Source organism: Dasypus novemcinctus, chromosome 21, assembly GCF_030445035.2.
Source record: "Dasypus novemcinctus isolate mDasNov1 chromosome 21, mDasNov1.1.hap2, whole genome shotgun sequence".
Classification (NCBI taxonomy): Eukaryota; Metazoa; Chordata; class Mammalia; order Cingulata; family Dasypodidae; genus Dasypus; species Dasypus novemcinctus.
This window is the reverse complement of record NC_080693.1, coordinates 35,124,217-35,142,719: the sequence shown is the minus strand read 5'-3', so window position 1 is coordinate 35,142,719 and position 18,503 is coordinate 35,124,217. Positions and strand designations below refer to the sequence as shown.

General features: G+C 57.2%; 1 protein-coding gene across 3 annotated transcripts in view; it reads right to left on the bottom strand.

The window, feature by feature from the left end:
• Positions 1-18,113, bottom strand: part of SEZ6 (seizure related 6 homolog) — a 44,287-nt gene extending 26,174 nt beyond the window's left edge. For 2 of the 3 annotated variants that reach the window (XM_058283150.2, XM_004454337.3), the window contains exon 1: positions 17,884-18,111. In XM_058283150.2, the coding sequence (XP_058139133.1) occupies positions 17,884-17,938 (55 nt within the window). In that variant the 5' untranslated portion in view covers positions 17,939-18,111. Of the gene's footprint in view, positions 1-17,883 lie in introns of all 3 variants that reach the window. The other variant, XM_004454336.4, reaches the window with a different exon arrangement.
• Positions 18,114-18,503: the final 390 nt, after the last annotated feature.

Sequence of the window (18,503 nt, the reverse complement as noted above, 5' to 3'; positions counted from 1 at the left end):
TCAAGAGCCTCAGTCAAATGCTTTGTATATTCAGAATTTTATTTTAGAATCCCTTGTGTGTTCATGACTTTGTTGTTAAGGAGTCTCATTTATGTCTCATGTCTCTCACTTTTCAGAAAATAATTTCTTCTATCCCCCCTTTTTCCTTCTTTTAAAAATGGTCCTTATAAGCAATAATGTGAGTAGAGTAGGAAAAGCCAAGCTCTGCGGTCAGGCAGATGTGACTTCAAATCCCAGATTCATCACTTTGGGGCTGTGTGACCTCAGGCACATAACCTGTTACCTCCTCTGTAAAATGGGGGAAATAATGATTAACTTCCAGAAACAAACAAATACACGTTCTTCCTCATTTGATATGAGTTCCTGAATTCCCATAATCTTTCTTGGAATACTAGTCAGGGTCCATCAACGGCAGGGTCTAAAGCAGGTGCAACAGATACACAACAGGCATACTACTAGCTCTGCCCCACCCCACCTGTGGCAGACATTGCTGATTGATTTTGGGTCTTTCATGTTGAAGCCATATGGGACTTCAGAATCCTCCTCAACACAGCTGCCTAGGCAGCCACTACCAATGGGTTAGCTAGACTGTGGAGAAGAAACATTTGCTATCTCTGGTCTGAGGTATAGATTGCTCTGCAATTGATGATGTTGATTTATTCAACTGCATAGCTGAGGAGATGATCCATTTCTGCATGTGGCCCATTGGGTTTCCCAGATCCTTAACTGCCAGGAAAAGGTCAGCGGACACTGCCTCCAGTCTCAGTTCACAAAGAATTTTTCTGAGAAGGCCGGGAGGCTATTCCTGATCCTTACAGCTCTCAAAATGGCTGCAGGATGACTTGAAGGGAAATACAGCCAGGACGAGATAATGCAGTTTGCAAGGAGAAGGTTGGTTCCTCTGCATGTCTGGTGATGGGGCTGTCATTCCATGGGCTCACACCCACCCCATGGATTGGCAGGCATGAGGAAGCAGCAGATGGCCTACATTCTGTTCAGGAGACCATGGCAGCTCTAATGTGTCAGACACATGGGAGGAGGGAGAAAATTGGGGTGGGGGGGCAGGTACAGGTTGGAGGGCCCCCCATTCTTCTGGGTCAGAGGGCCCTGGGCCCCCCAAACTCTGAGGAACCAGGACCCTATCTTGAGATGCCCACTGAAGCAGCCCATCTGTGCTCTGGCACTCTGTGCCTGGCACTGACAGAGGTGCCCAACCAGATGCCCAGCCAGGCCCATGCCCCCTGGAGCAGATGGTCGCCTGTGCCCTGCGTTTTTCATCTGACTCTGTGTGAGGGCCCAGGCAGTGCTCACTCTCCTAGTGATATGAGATATGCCAGGGCAGGGCTGCTCCCATAGCATCCCCAACCATCAGATGTCACACAATCTTGTCAGGTGAGCTGAGACTGATCTGAGCATGGTACAAGGAGGAGGAACCTTTCTCATCACATAGACAGGGACCCCTGGGAGTTGTGCATTGTTCACGTGGCCCTTTTCAGGCTGGTCCAATGAGACATGTGGCCCATGGCTCCCGGGGTAGGCATCTGTGTGGAACTTTACTTTGGGAGAGGGAGTATACAGAGGCCCTGTGTCTCGGGAAATGACACAGCGGGCACAGCTTCTGCTGGCTGCCAGGTGGGTGCTGAGCAGTAGAGCGGAGCTAATGGGCACCTCCCGTCACTGTCGATTGCACTGATTGTGTTATCTGGGGGGACTGAGCACTTGGTTAAATGAGATGGAGATAGCATATCAGACGAGCAAATTGATTCTGGAGTCAGCTGCCACTTGGTCCTGGCGGGTGCCACCCACTGTCAGACACACTGGGACACAAGCCATTTCTGGGAAGAGGGCATCTCCAGGTATCCTCCAGGCCTGAGGCCCTGTGACCCCATGTTCCTGGAGTTTGGACCTGGAGGTCAGGGGCTTCTCTCTGCCTGGTCTGATGGAGTTCAGGGATGAAGAGAGTGGACAAATGGGAAGAGTGTGATGTATGGGACAGTGGAAGGAGGTTTTGGGGCCCAGCTGCCCAGCTCACCAAGCACCTACTGTGTGCTGGACCCTGACTCAAGCCCTTCACATAGCAACTCTGTGAGACGAGAGTCTTATTCCTGCTTTACAAAGAAACTGAAGCCTAGACCTTGCCTAAGGAGCTGGAATTTGAACTTTTGTCTCTTGGGCACCAGGCTGCCTCTCAGGAGGAGACTGGAGCGATCCAGCAGGGAAGATCACTCTGGCCAGTTGAGGAAACTGAGGCCCAGAGATTGGAATGGACAGCCCAAGATCTCATGCAGGTTAGAAGTGGAGCAGGGAATGGAGCACAGGCTTCTGACATCTGGGATCTGCGCTGAGCCTGAGCCACCTGGATCCTTGGGAAGCCTGGCTGTGTGGGATCCAGGGAGCACCCACCCCAAGCCTGAAGCACATCTGAGTCTGGGATCCAAGCCAGAGACCCAATTCCACAGCTCCACAGGGCTGGGGCTCAGAGTCACATGGAACTGGGTTCATGTGTCAGCCCTGCCACTTAAAAGTCATGGGAGCTTGGGCCTTTGCTTCCGCAGCTATGAAATGAGTACTTGGAAATGGTTTTGAGAGAATCTGAATGTTTTAAATAGCAGTGCCCAGGGGGTGAGGGATAGACCATAGTTAGAGGTTGGGTGGCCTCTGCTAGGGCTCTGCTGAGGCAAGTCTAGAGTGGGGAGGGACTGGCCCAGGGATGAGGCCTCTCCAATCTGGGGGTGTTGGGTGTTGGTGTGTGTGACCCCAGCATGCCAAGGGCACCTGGTCCTCGGCATCCTCACCTATAGAATGGAGGTAGTACTGCTGCATCCATGCAAGGGTAGCCACCTTCATAGCCCTGCACGACCCCGGGGGACAGGGCTGTGGCCCAGAGCACGGCAGCACCCCCGGCACTCCCACCTGCCTGCCCCACTTGGTGCCAGAACCCAAGAACGGACTCCCTGGCTGCTCCTCTGCCTTCCCCTCCTGCAGGGCTGGGGGCTGCATCCTCCCAGCGGCTGGGTCGGGGGAAACCCTCCTCCCCTCCACCCACGGCACAGAGGACACCCGGAGCTTCCCGGCAGCCCCCAGCCCGGCGTGGCCCTGCCAGCGCCTGGGCCCTCCCCCCGCATTAGCTCTTAAGCTATGCAAATAGACATCGGAGGGAGCCCTGTTTAAAGTATTTAGACGAAATGAAAAAAGGCTTTCATCGGCACTAATGAGCCATTCAGGATGCCTCCCCGGTGGATTCTCTCCGGCTCCCGCCTCCTGGCCGCGCCCCCACTGTGGCCCCTCCGGGGATTAGACGCCCCACCCCCCAGCCTGGGCTCTCCTGGCAGGGCTGCCTGCCCTGCCTCCCTCCCCCCGGACCCCCAGGGCCCCATCCCCGCTGCCAGGGTCGGAATGGGCGCATCCTCTGTTGACGGGAGGGCAGTACAACTGGGGACCCTTCCTCACCTAAGCCAGCTAATGGGTGTTACCATCCTGGTCTTACGTGTGGGGAAGCCGAGGCTTGGAGAGGCCCAGGAGCCTGCCGGGTCCCAGCGCTGGTGGGCCGCGGAGCTGGAATGGGTCTGTGTGAAGGTAGAGGCCAAACCTGAAGGGTGAGGGGTCATCAGGCAGTAACTCCTGCCTGGGGGAACCACTTAACCAGCCTCAGGAGCACCTGGCCTAATCCCTGATGGCCAGAAAGCTTTAGGATCCAATCCTGAATCTGTGCCTCACTGGTGTGTGACCTGGACAGGAGGCTGGCCCACTCGAGCCTCCGTTTTGTCATCCATGGAGTGGTGAAGGTTCATCTAGAGAGAGGTGGGGGCACCCATCTGCCAGCCCCACCCCAGGAGTGGCTGCCTGTCACTCTGGTGCAGAGGCACCAGGCATTCCCCCTCCAGGGTCCAGGCCACCGGCCCCACGGTGGCAGCAGCGGCTCTCAGCTAGGGCAGTCGACAGCAGGTGGAGCCAGGGGAAGCCAGGGAGGTAGAGGGCAGGGAGCCCAGCCCTCTGGGTTCCCGAGGTTAACTTAGCCCTGCACTGGGAGAATGAGAATTTAATGGGATCCATTTATTATCCCATAAAAGTTAATGAGTTTATTCTGGAGGTTCCCTGGCCCCTTTCAAGTTCTAATAGGGGATTAGTGAGGGCCTGGCCTCTGTAGACCCCCATTATCCAGAGTCCCAAGAGAAAGAATGGGGGCCCTGGGAATGAGAGCTCCTGGGCCCCCTAGAGCCAGAGCCAGGTCTCTACAGTGACAATTCCACTGGGCCCAGCCCTGCTCCCTGTTTTGAGGGTCCCCAGCTAGAGACTGGCAGAGCTACACAGGGCCGTTGAGGCCTGAGGCACAGTTCTAGAGGTTTCTGAGTCCATGTGCTACTGAAATAATTAGCCCCACAGTGTCCTGCCATCTGAAGTAGGTTTGCTGCTGCCTGGCTTCTTGTATTAACAGGGAAAGCAATATAACCCTCCCATATGAAAAATGGGGAAACTGAGGCCCAGAGCTGGTATGTGTTTGGCTTTTCTAAGGCCTCTGGGAGATATGGCAGAGCCAGAGTAGACCCTTGTTTGGGTCCCCTGCTTCCTATAACCTGGAGGCAGCAGCTGGGGATGGAAGTATTGTGTGCCTGACACACACCCTGCACCCTAAGTACCTAATTCCCTAACTTCCCCCCAATCCAGGAAGGTTTGGGTCACTGTCCCCAGAGATAAAGATGCTGAGACCCAGAATGCTTAAGTCACTTGTCAAGGTCATGGGCGAGTAGCAGAGCCTGGGCTAGAACTCAGAGCTGGGCAGCTCCACGTCTCCGCCATGGGTGCTACACCCACTGCCCCTGTGCTGTAGCACGTGGCCCTCGTTTCACCACCAGCCTGGCTGCCATGATTCCTGGGCACTTGTGCCAGGAGCCCTACAGCTCAGGGGGTTGGGGAGGAAGTCCTGGTGGTGTCCTGGAGGGCCCATTGTTGTGGTGGGCACAGAGAAAGTTCGAAAGGGACTTTCTCATTGCCAGAAGAGGTGCCTTCCGCCTTCTGTCCCTTTGCTCACAAGGATGCCCCATCCTGATGTGCTTCTCCGCAGCTTTGTGAGTCTTCAGACCTGCCATGCCCTCCTCTGGGGAGCCATCCTGCCCAAACCAGTGGTTGACAACAGTACCCTCATCTGACCTCCTAGGGGGCACTTCAGCATGTGTAGGGCTTGTGTCTCCAATACCAGGGCAGGGGTCCAGCATCAGGCATCCCCCTCCCACATCTCTGCCCACAGATATTGCCCCCTGGTGCTTGGCACAGTGGAGGGTGGGCTCAGGGAGCACGGGCTCCCAGCCAGTTTGCTGCCTACACACTTGGAGGTCTCTCTGCTCCCCAAAGTGCCTGGCCTTTGGCCAGCAGGGGTGGGTAGGGGAGGGTGGGGGCATGCAGGGGCGGGTCCTGCAGGGAGAAGATGGGCAGCCAGCCTTGGCAGTGCCCCAGCACAGCCTCAACTGGCAAGTGATGGAAAGTGCCTGCCAGCACATGCTAGTGGCCCCCAGCCCCTCCCGCTGACCACCCCCATCCTACTCTCTCACGCCCTCTTTTTCCTGACCAGGCCCTCGTAGTCCAATCAGATCTGGAAGGCAAATCTGGATGGAGGTAGCTTTTCTTGGTCAGGCTCCAGTCAAGGACGAGATTGGTCCCTAGAATATGAGCCCTTTTATCCTTTGTGGGCATCTTGTCCCTTCCTCATGTTCCTGTGAGGAAACACTCCAGAGGAGGAAAGGATTTTCCTAGGGTCACACAGCAAGCTTGGGGCAGGGTTGGAACTCAGGAGGTCAAGGACTCAGAGGACATCTGGCCCAACTGCTCTGAAGAATGAGTCCTCCAGGGCCCCTGGGGTTGCCTAGCATATTTGGGCATACCTCCAGGGTCAGGGAGCTCACTGCCTCCTGAACCATCAGGGGCAGCTACCTCTCTTGGGATCCTGGGGTTCCTGGGCTTTGGCATCTCCAGGGTTGGGGTCTTCTTCTCAGATGGAGGGCGCAATGGAGAAGTTGGGCCACCCTGTCCTGGTCCTGCCCCTAACACACCAGGTTCCTCTGCACAAGTCACTTTCCCAACCTGAGCCTCCATTTCCCTGTCAGTAAAATGGAGAAAGTCTCTAACTCTCATTCCAGGATCCCTGAGCCAGGAAGGAGCTTTGTGAATAAGAATGTTGAACTCTACCATTTTCTGACCACTTGCCACACGCCCAGTGCCATTCTAAGCACTTTACCCACATCAATTCATTTAATCCCTACATATCCCTATGAGGTATCACTTTTATTATCCTGATATATAGATAAGGAACCTGTCAACCAGGGAAAAGCAGCTACCCAAGGTCACCAGCTTGGATGTGTCAGAATTCAGATTCAAATCTAGGGTGTCCAACTCTAGAGCAGCACTGTCCAGTCAAACTTTTTGGGGCGATGGAAATGTTTCTATCATGTGTCCGATATGGTAGCCAGGAACTGTAGGTAGCTACTGAAAACTTGGAATGTGGTAGTGAGACTGAGAAGCTGAATTTTTGAATTTTCTTTTATGTTTATGCATTTCCATTTAAATATCCCTGTGGTTAGGGGTTGCCGTATAGCTTTGGAGGCTGACCTCTCAACCCCTACGTGTTCACCACCTCTAAGGAGGGAAGAGCCTTGGGCAGGGGTTCCTGTTAAAGAGTTTAGATGAGGTGGTAGTGTCTGCTCCCCTACACTACTGTTGGGCCTGGGGACACTGGGGTCTGGGGTTGGGTAAGGTGAGGAGTCAAGGAGCCCAGAGATATTCAGCCATCAGGATTACTGAGCCTGGCCTAGCAACCACTCGCTCCTCAATAAAGAGCAGTCTCTTCTTCCCAGACTTGGCCGAGCACTGGTGCTGTGAGTGGTGGGAGTTTGATGGGCAATTTTGGAAGCTGCAGCAGAACGCGATAGGAGAGCTTTAGGTGGATAGAGGACAGCCATGGGCACTGGACCTCATGTGATTTGGCCCAGGATGTTCCATGGCCACACATGGCTGTACTTGACTGATTTGCCCTACATCACTGCCCAGTCAGGAGCTCTGAGGGTGGGGAGCTTGGCCATGCAGGCAGGGGAGGATACCCACATGTCCTGTCCATCACCGCTGGGCCAGGCATGCACCTCTCAGAGGGCTCTCTTCCCCCCCAGAGCCGCAGCCCTCTGTGCTAGGAGTCACTATACTTACAGACCAAGAAACTGAGGCTGGGAGGCAAAGTACTTCATCCTAGTTTACACAGAAGAAAAGTGGCCAATGAGGGGCTTGAACCAGTCTGTTCCACAGCCTGGGCTCAACATTTCTCTCACCTGTGATTGTGCCCTTATAAGTGTGTGGGTGCATGTGTGTGCAAGCATGTGTGGTGGCAGATCCAGACACGCGCACGGGGCTTAAACCACCTCCATTTGTCCTTGCCTGTGGACCCCACCCCCACCCCCTGAGCCTGGCTTCACACAGTTCAGGCCCAGAAAGGCCCCAGCTCCCTAAAGGAGGGATGTGCTTGTCCCTGAGGTGGTTGCCCTGCTCCCTGCTTTTCACACCACCCCTTCTTGGACTCTAATCTGACCCTTGCCCAGGGGCATCTGGTCTGGAAAGTGGGTATGTGGTGGGGAGAGTGCGGGAGGTGGGGGGAGGGCAGACTTCTCTGGGTCTCGGCTGGGCCAGGCTTCGCCCCACTGTCTGCCTCCCGCAAGGCTGTGACCAGGGCTCAGGGTCCATGGAGCTCCCGGCTAACTGCCATGTTTGCCACTTTCCAATTTAAAATCTAATATGGTCTCGCCACTGCAGAGCTGGGGGCTGGAGGAGTGATTAATGAGGCCTCTGCTACAGCGTCACCTGCTGCGCTCTACACCTTCTCCTGCGGCCTTGTGTCCCCCCTCCTGCCTGCTCGCTGGCCCCGGGGGATCCAGGGACCCTGGCCCTGCCAGGTGGTGGAGGAGCTGGGGGCCTGGAGTGGGAGTTGGGGGAGAGGAAGGGACTGGCAGTACAGTTGACCCCCAGCCGCGGGGGCAAGTCTGGCAGGGGTGGGAGGAACAGCAGGGGCCTCCTTTGACACCACCCCTCCCACCCTACCCCACCCTAAAGAGCGAATCATTCCGTTGTAGTCCCACCCGGATCATGCCAACTGCGTAGGTAGGAACAGAGGTGAGATGCTGGGCATCCTTCCCTTGCCGGAGGGTTTTCTGTCCATGTGCTACCCCCACTTCTCACAGCCCCTTCTCCTGCTTGCTATGTGAGGCAGGAGGCAGAGGGGTGAGGGAGCGACCCGCTGGTCCCAAGATGGAAGTGTGCAGTGGGTGGCCAGAGGGATGGTGGCCTGAGCTGGCTGCTTGGGTCGGCCCTCCCCCCAGCGCCAGCCTGTTCCTCCACTAGCATGTCAGCAGCAGAAATCGTATTTCTTTGTATGGAAAACCTTGGAAATGTCAGCTAGGACTCGGAAGACTGCAGAGGCAGGAAACGCATTCTCCCTGGAGCCAGAACCAGGGCCTGCCCAGCATGGCCTAGGGGTGGAACTAAGGGACACGGGATGATCTACGGATGAGTAGCCATGTCCCCCGTCCTCTGCTCCCTTGCTGGCTCCACACACCCTCTAAGGACAGTCCTTCCCAGCCACTGAGCCCAGCAAGACAGGAGCCTAAGGCACCAGGGCCTAGGAGCAGCATCTCTGGGCTCCAAACCAGCATCTCTGGGCTGCTGCCTCTCCTACCATCTTGAGGCTCAGAAGGCAAAACCATTGAGGCTGTACTCTGAGCACCTTCTGTTCCAGGCTCTGTGCTGGGCCCATTCACCACTGGCACCATCTGACGAATCTCCTCTATCCCTCAGATAAATAGGCTCAGAGCTGAACTGATCAGAGGGTCTGGCCTGACTGGGCCCAGGAGGCAGACCTGGAGCCATCCTTGCCCTGCTGAGCTCAGGAGCCAGACAGGACAGATGTGGGAACAAAAGTGCTCTGAAAGCAAGGGTGGCCTGAGCTCAGGGCTGCCTCCCTCCTCAGTCCCTCTGTTCAGGCCCCTTGTGCTTATTCTACCCTGCTCCACCCTGTCCCCCTCCAGCTGTTGCCAGTTCCAGAGCAGGTGGGGTGGGAATGGGGAGGCCGGGGTGCCCCAAGCGTCTGGTGGCAGTGAGCTGTCGTCATGGCCTTTTGCCAAAGTTGAGCCACATCAGGGGTGTGAAATCCCTCTGGGAAGTGCAAGGGCAGCGGGAGGCTGGGGCTTGTGGGGAGGAAGGGGGGGCAGTTGGGCGCCTTCTCCCGGCCCCAGGCAGCTGCGAGGATACCTGGCCTGCCCCAGGGCCTGCACCCAGTACCTGCGGACAGGCCCAGGACCCCTTGACTCCGTGGCGTTGTGATCTGAGGGAAAGGGTTTCACCTGTCCAGCACCCCAGCCTGTGATCCCCCTCAGGCTTGGCCTGTCTCCCCTCAACTCCCTCAGCAAGCCTTCGTGGGGGAGGGGAGGGGTGCAGAGCTGCTAAAAATAGCAGCAGCAGCTCCAGCTACGAGTCTCCTTGAGGGGTCAATGGAGCCCAAGATTGGGGAGGAAGAGAGAGAGGGGAGAGACCAGCCTGAGCTGGGGCCTGCTGAGCCTACACCCAGGCCCATAGGACATGGGGCCAGAGGCATCCGGGCACAGGAGGGTACAGATATGTGGGGACATGTGGACACCAACACCCAGGGACAGGTAGATGAGCCAGGCAGAGACACACACAGACAAGGTTACCTGTATACACCTGGGGCTTCTTCATCCCGCCCCCTCAAAACGCCCAGGAACAGATGGACCCTTCAGGCCTCTTCCCTGCTCCAACCTTGGCATGACCTCCAAGGACCCCACCAGGCTGGACCCTGGTGCCTGAGGCCCAGAGCAGAGGAGGAGCAGGGGCACCAGAGGCAGCATGAGGATGCGGGTGCAGCAGGGACCAGACTCAGGCACCCCCCCGGGTGGCTGGGGCCTCAGGAGCGCCACCTCGACCTAAGCAGCAGGCCTCCTCCCACGCTAGCTGGCAGGCAGAGGGGGATGGGAGGGAGCTGGCTGCACCCAGTAGGGAGAACTAGGGCTCTGCTCCATCAGGCCAGGAGATGGGCGGTGTGGGAAGGGTAGTTTGGGGATCTGGGTAAGGAAAGGCATGGGTGAGGTCTCTCATTACAGCCTTGTTTGGTTCCACCTTCACACCTTTGCCTGGAGACACTAGAGCTCTTCTGTCCTCAAAGAAGGTGACCCCATCTCCCCCTTTTCCTCCAACCAGCCACCTGAACCCCAGTCTTTAACCCTCTGCACAGCTGATTTCAGCTTCCTCATCCAACCTGGACCACCTGGTACTCTCTCATTCCCACAGCCAATCCTGGGCTCCTCCAGTGTCTAATCCAACCCCTCCGGTGACAGCGCAGTGCTGAACAGCTCTGGCTGCTGGAGGAGCCTCCCCTCACATGGGGCTTCTGGTGTCCCCGGCACCATCCCTCTGATTTCTTTTGCTCCTGATGCTGTTCCATGAAAGAGGTGGGACAGGCACCACGAATTCCTGAAGAAACTGAGGCACAGGGAGCTGACTTGACTTACCCAAGGTCACCCAGCCAGCAAGAACGAGTACAGGCCCCAGGTCCTGACTCCAGGACCAGGGCTGTTTTGATCACGTTCTTCCTTTGGGCTGCCCTTCTTCCCTGAGACATAACTTGACTTCCCCATGCTGCCTGATTCCCCACCCCCACCCCAGGCTCTGGGACTCCCTAGGCACCTGCTGGCTGATGGGACCCCGGCCAGACAGTCAGCAAGTGGCTGCTTGGAGGACAAAGGAGCTGGTGCTCAGCTGCTGGGCTGGGAGGGGGGAAGGGTAGGGCCTGCGTCTATGCCTTTAACAAGGAAACAGCATGCAAATGAGCATCTGGGGGGGCTCAGTGGTTCAGGCACTTTTCACAGGGGCCTCGTAGTTCTCCAGTCCCAGCGGATCACCAGCTAGAGGGCCGGTCCTGAGGGTAGAGTGGAGTCTGTAGGGAGGGGAGGAAGAGAGGATTGAGGGAGATGCTGGGATTGATAAAACAGTGGTGTCAGCGTTCTGACCGGACCCTGGGGACTGAATGGGGGGGCCCAATGCTTGTACTCTGCAGCATAGGATGTTGGGGGCAGGAGGAGCTGTGCACCTGCTCTGCCATGTTGGGAGGTAGGGGGATACCCAGGGCCATTAGAGGTGAGAGACTCATGATGGAGGGCATGCAGCGTGGCCTGGCCAAGGTGCCCCAAGGCCCCAAAAGACTTTCTGGTCCCACAAAGACCGTCTTGCCAAAGATGAGAAATTGAGGCCCAGAGCAATCTCTGGCCAGGAGTCACTAGTACTTCTGAAGGCCAGAGTGATTGGATTATGTAGGTGCTATTTGGCATCTCATTTGTATCTCACTTAATTAAAATCAGTGGGTCCCTGGTGTAGCTTATTAAAGGCAGCTCCCCCTCCAAACAGTTCCTTCAGGGCAGACACTATGTTGTCTTCCTGCCTAGCAAAGCACCTGGTAGATGCTCAATGGAGAGCTGTTAAATGGAGAATGGGTGGGTGGATGAAGGATGGACCTACTAAGTTCCAGATGGCTAGTAGAGAACACCCCTGATGTTTGGAGGACAGGGAACACTCTGACTTGGTGATGAGGGTGGGAGAACTAAAATAATCAGAAGGATCCAGGATGGCATACCAGGGAGGGAAAAATGGCTAAGCAAAAATATAAAGTTGGATCAAAACAAGGCATGCACAGGTTCTAGGAATTATCCTAGCATCCTCACCCGATCTCCCCATCACCACTCTTCCCATGCCCAAAGTCCCTGCTGGGCCCAGCCAGGACCTTCCACCACTTCCACTTGTCACCAGCCTGCCTGCCAGCAAGGCTGCAGACTCTGCAGCCAGAGACCTGGATTGTTGTTAGAGAAGCGGCAGGTTTGTTTGCTCTGGAGCCCGCCGAGAAATCTCAACAATCAATGGCCAACAACACTGCCTCTGGCTGTGGCATCGATCCTCCCCTTCCAGGACTGGAGGCTGGGCAGCAGGTAGGCAGGAGGAGGGAAGCTGGGGCGGGTTTGGCGCCCAGCCCTGCCCAGGTGAACTTTAGGCAAGCTTGGCCCTTGCCACATGGGGGCTGGGCCACGGAGGAGGCTGAGAGGGTGGAATGGGACAGCCCACGATGCCAGGACAGGAGGGACTGGTCCTCTCTTTCACCAAGGCCACCCAAAGGGTTGGAGATAAACAGTCATCCAAGGTCACTGACCTCTGGACCAAAATGTTAATAAGAACAGGTCACCTGACTCCAGGCCCCAGGCTCTTTCCTGTCCTCAAAGTGTCAGAAAACATGTTTTACTCCTTTGTCACTAAGGACTGAACAAGATAAGATGTCCCTAACCTGCAGCAATAAGGACTGAGGGAAGACCTCAGGGAGATGAGCAACTGGCATCACCAGAAATGGGTGCTAAAGGCGAGTTAGGGGCCATTTCTGTCTTGGGTTTCGGTGATGGGCTTGACCTTGACCTGTAAAATGCAGATAATATTTCTATATCTCATGGAGACAATATGAGGACTAAATGATTTAATGCATTAAATGCACTGAGTACAGTGACAGGCACAGTTGGTACCTAAAAAATGTTCTCTATATTATTGCTGCTTTTATTATTATTATTATTTGAACAGTGATTATCTTCTTCGTTCCCATATGCTTGTAATGAAGCTCTGTTGTAATTTGGGGGAGTAGACCCAGTGCTGGCCCCAGGGAGGTTTAGCAAAATGAGCAGGCATGGCTGTGAAACCCAGAGTGAGTGACTTAATCTCTCTGAAACTCAGTTTCCCTATCTATAAAGCGGGGATAACTAGTCTCTTGTTATAAGTATTAAATAGAAAAGGCTTGTGAAAAACCTGACCTGGGAAGGCTGGGCCCTTAGGGGTCTTGGGCCAGGCCTTGCACCTTGGTACTTGTTTGTGGAATGAATGAATGGATGGATGGGTGGTGACTGGAAGTACCCCAGGGCCTGCTCTTTTAGGAGCTCTGAAGACTGGCGGATCTGAATTGTTATGGTCTGGGATGCCTTCTAGGTATTCAAAGGATACCTCTCCATTGAAGCCTGGTCTCCTAGCTTTACTCTGTGGCTATTTCCCTGTGCAACTCCCATGATTTGATTCAACATATATTCAATGTCTCCCATGTGCTAGGCTCTGTGCCACTGGGGACTCAAGAAGTGGCATTAAGAATGGCTGGGGAGAGGCTTTAGCCTCTTAGAGTGGCCATCAGCACCCCGCCCCCAAGCGACCTCAGGCTGACGGCATGACAGCTTAATTTGTGGAAGGAAAAAAAAAACCAAGTAAAGGCTGTAATTTACAGTTGGGATAATTGGCCAACTGTTAGGAAGGAGAAAAAAATATAACATACAATCTATGTAAAAATAGTGTGCTTGCTACGCAAACCCAGCTGCCATGTGCCTACCCCACCATTCCATCCCAGCAGCTGACCCTAAATTTTTCTGAAATAGGAATTCTGGAGATGAGCAAGATAGACCTGGTGCCCTCCTTTCTGAGATCAGCCTTGCTGCTGGGTAGGAGCATCAAGCAAGCTGGTGCTCCTGACCAATAAATGGGTGGCCTGATGGGGGACGCCAGGGCATGGCGGGAGCACAGAAGAGTCCCAGACCCAGGGCTGGGGTGCCCCATAAATAAGTGCTTAAGAACTGCAGGAAGTGCCAGCTAAGCTGACCCCTGAAGGCTGAGGTGGAGCTAGCACCAGGTTGGCCCAGGGTAGGGAAAGAATTTCAGGCAGAGGAAACAGCAAGGGCTGTTGAGAATGTGGCTGGTTTGGGAACTGAAGCTGAAAATCCGCTGGCACAATAGGCTGAGTTGGCTGGCTGGACCTGCTGCTTCCCTGCTGGAAGTGCAGTCTCAAGTGTGGAGGGGGCATTGGAGACCTCCTAGTACCTGCTTCCCACACCCCAGCTTCCGACCTGGGTGGGCAGCACGGTCTCGCTCAGGAAACTCTTGCACACATAGATCCCAGCTCCCCTTTCCTGAGAGCAGGCCAGTAAGGTGGAGGCCCAGAAATCTGCATGACTAACCAGCCCTGGGAACCCCTGATGGACTCCCAGGCTTGGCAACAGTGGGCTTGGTGCAGTTTTACACTGAATGCTCCAGAAAGTGGAGGCCCAGAGAGATTAGGGGCTTGCTTGAGAGTACACAGGAAGCCTGAGCTCCTAACCATCTGAGCTGAGAGGTCCCTTTGCTAAAGAAATACTTGCCTATAGGTCCTTTCCACACCTTCTTTTTTTGCTTGGGGATAAGGTTCCAAGCCCTGACAGCTCCGCCCAGGTGGGGGCGCAGCAGCCCCAAGCTGAACCAAGTCAGGTGCTGAATGGAACTAGGGGTCTGGAGAGGTAGGAACAAGAAGGGCAGGTGGAGGCGTGGGGACCTGAGGCTAGGTGGTGGGAGGGGCTAAGGAAGCAGGCTCTCTCACAGGCCCCCATCATTTAGGCAGCCCAGGGGTGGGGGGCAGGGACAGGGGCAGGAAGGGGTGCTTGGAAGCTCAATTTCTAATTAAGCCCAGTTTCAAATTAAGCCCAGTCCCCATGTCTCTTTGCTCCCCATTAGCACCCCACCATGTCCCCAAGGCATTTTAAACTGTCACCCAGCTGAGGAGGCTGGGCCTGCTGCCAGGGCCTGCCAAGCCTGATGGCCTTAGGCCCGAGAGGGGCAAAGAGCCAACCGAGCCTTCTCCTCCCTCGGATGGCAGTCTCTGGTCTTCTAGTCTCCTCAGAAGCCCAGGGGAGCCCCCTCCTGCCATGTAAACTTCTGGGGCTCTGAGTGGAATCCAGAATGTCTCCCTTGGGCTTTGTCCCCAGCACCTATTTCCTGACCCTGTAGTACCAGGCAGGGTGACGGGAACAGGGCCTCGTGTCAGCTTCTGCTGCAGCCCCCTGACTCAGGAATGTGCTGTCAGAATCCTGCACCCTCCAAGGAGTCTGCAGGAAACAGCAATTTCCATTTTAGGTTACTTGGCAGCCTGGGCTTGTTAACCCCTGCAGCCCTGGGGCTTCTGGAGGCCATGCCCTCTTCCCTTCTCTCCCGGCCTCCTCAGGGCCTCACTTGCCAGACATTCTTCCCCAGTTCCTGAGAGAGTGACTAATCCCGCCTTGCTATCCCCTTCTCCCCTTCCCCCTCACACACTCCTGGAACTCAGAGAGGGGGAGTAGCAGGTCCAAGGTCACACAGCCACTGGGAGCCAGCCTCTGCCCCTCAAGGCCCAACCCCACCCCAATCCCTGCTGCTTCCACCTTCGCATTCTCCCCAGGCCACATTCACACACGCAGAGTTTAATTAACTTTATTGATATTCAGAAATTAGGAGAATGACTAAAGGTAATTGCTCATTAAAAATCATTAAACTGACACAGCAGGCCCGGCAAGGCGCTGCCCCTCCCACACAGCCTCCCTCACTCCGGTGGCAGAAGGCGCTGGGGCACAGGCCTGGGGTTGGGCAGACATCCCACGGCCCCTGGTACCCCTCACTCCTGAGGCCAATCGTGCCCCAATGCCTGTGGGGAGCATAAGGGACTGAACCAGCTGAGCTGGGCGAAGCCCTGAGTGATGTCGCCCTGCCCCCGTGGCCTCCACCTGCCAGGCCTCTGTCTGCTGGGTTGACCCAGGGCATCCCAAGGCCTGCGGTCTGCTTGTAAGTAGAGCCCTGCAGGTCCATTGTGTGGCAATGAGACACAGGCTCGCTTTCAAAGGGCTGAAGGCCCTAGAAGCCAGGAGAGGGACAAGCACACTGTCTCAAGCAGATGACTCAGTGTCCCAAGACTGGGACCTTGTAGCTCCACCAGGGAGGGAAGGTGCACCCAGGAGCCCGGCTCTGAGGTTGTGGCTCTCTCACCTATCCAGTACTGGCACGGAGGGGAATTTCCTCCTCTCCCTTGGCGAGCTAAAATAAAGATCTTCCCCAACAGACGCACCCCTACCCCACCCACCCCTTGGGTGTGTGGCCCTACAGGCGCTAGAGAGAGCTGCGAGTGTTGGAGAAAGGCACAGGCTGGGGACACATGGATTTGAGGCCCCAGAGGGGACAGATTCCTCCCAAAATGCAGCCCCTTACCCCCAGCAGTGCTCATATATTCTCCAACTGGCAGCCACAACAGCCTTCCGAGACCCGCAATCTCACTTCAGCCCTGCAGGGAGCTTGCCAGCTGGGGCTGCACCCACACACCAGTGGCCTCCCGCATTCATCACACTCCCTTACTGCTGAGCCCTCACGCAACACCCAGACCTCCTGAAACACCGACTCACTCGGATCCGTCACCCCAGACCCACAAGGCTCTGATCACACTCACACTCAGACCCACACACCCACCCACACCTGCAGCCTGAGACTACAACCTGTCGAACAGAGAGCCTTGCACCCCAGGGGAGCTGTCCAGCTTGGGGACGTGGCCCGACTCCCAGACAGGCTCCGAACTCTCTCAGACTGCTGAGCCTGGAAACCATCTCCTCCTGGGTCCTCCCTCGTCCAGGGCAGCTGGGGCCTGCGGGACCTCACCCCCAACAGGAGCACATGGTTTCGAGTTCCAGGTGCTTCCTGAGGACCCGGCCTGGGCAGCCAGGCGGTGGGATGAGAGCACAAGACTGCGTCTGGGTGGAGCCAGAGGCCCAGAGAGAGGCCCCTGCGTCCCTGGGGCCGCAGAACCAAAAAAAGTGCCGTCCAGGGGCCCAGCCTGGCCCGGCTACCCTGGCCTCCGACGCTGCCTGGAAGGATGGAAGGAGGAGGTATATATGCCCATCGTCTCCCTCTCCACCCCAGGTACTACGAGCCATATGGCAAGGGACGGTGGGTCCCAACTCCAAGTGCGATCAGGTGACCCCACCAGCCAACTCACTGCACCAGCAGAACGACCCCGACGGCCGTAGCTTTGGTGAGAGTTTGCTTTAACCTGGAAGGTAGAGCTAGAGGAGACTTGGAAACCTTCCTTCCTTGGGGCATAGAAACCCCATCCTCTTCCTAACACCCCTTGCTGCCCACCCCAAGGCCAAGCTCCCCTCGACCCAGAGCCGATGAAGTTGGGGACCCGGCTCCGAGCGGAGGTGGGCGTAGGGTCTTCCACGACGAGTCTGCGGCGCTGGGATGGGCGGGGGCAGGTAGAAGGGCAGATCCGGAGGGAGGCCGAGCTCTGAGCGTGAGAGGGGGTGCGCGTGCAAGGAGAAGACTTTGGGGAGGACAGAGTCTCCGTCTCGGGACCTCGGCGGCCGCAGCCCGGGACAGAGCAAGGAGCCGAGTGGGGCTGCCAGTCCCCCGAGATTCTCCCCGGAATTGTGTCCTTAGGTTCCGACTCCCGCACGGCAGCGCCAAGGCGGAGGGTGGCGAGCGACGTCCCAACCCCTAGTCCGGCCGCCGGCCGCCCCCGCCTCTCCGCAGGCAGGCCCCGAAACGGCGGCAAAGTCGAGCGAAGTTTGGCGGGCGGCGGGAGAGGCGGCACCGTGGGCCGCCAGCCGGGGCGTCCCAACTCACCGCCCCGCGCCCCCACCCCCGCGCGCCCCGGCGCCCCCCGACGCCCGGAGCGTGGCGAGGTAGCGCGCGGGTGAACGCGGGAGTGTGTGTGCGGGGAGGGGGTGGCGTGATGAATTGCAGCAGAGAAATCCCATTAGATCCAGAGAGATGATTAAAGGCGAGGTCTCGGCCCGGCGCGAATGGCGGGAGCCGCGGCAGTTCCCGCCCGCGGAGCCCGCGCCCCGCCCGGCTCGGCCCACGCGGGGGTCAGCGCGGGCGGCGAGGCGCGGTGTCTGGACTGGGCGGCCGGACGTGTGGAACAGGGCGCCGGGACGATCTCCCCTCATAAGCCCCCGGGACCCCGCCGCCACCCCGGTCCTGCCGCCGGACGCCCGGGTCCCTTACCGTGAGCCGGGAGCGCCAGCAGCGAGGGCAGGAGCAGCAGGGCTGCCAGGTGCATGGCGCCCGCTGCAGCCGCGCCCCGGGCCGGGGCCGCGGCGGGAGGGCGGGGGGCTCGGCGGGGAGCGGGGACAGAGCGGGGGTCCGGCGAAGAAGACGGAGTGCGGCCGCCGCTGCCGCCGCCAGCTCCTGACAGAATCAGCACCACGGCCAGCGCCTGGCGTCGGCGCGGGGTTCGCTGCGCGGGGCTGGGGGCGGGGGCGCGGGAGGAGCGGCTTACCGTAAAGTCTCGAGCAAAGGCGTAAAGCCTCAGCGGCAGGAGCACAGGCTCCGGAGCCGCCGCCTGCTCAGGGGAAGAATTGCCCTATTAATATGGGCACACGACTCCCGCCTCTTCGCGCTGCCCACGCCCAGCCAAGCCTGCCACCCTCTCCCCCTTTAGCAGCTTACCCAAGGAGGTGGGGTTCTAACACGATTCTCCAGCAATCCTCTCTCCACCTCTTCCCACCTCATCCTGATACCTGAGGGCTCAAAGGATGACCTGAGAAGATGTCCGCGAGTGAGGCAGCTGGCGAGGCACGCGTGCCCTTGTGGCAGCTACATCCTGGGCCGATAATGAAGATGGC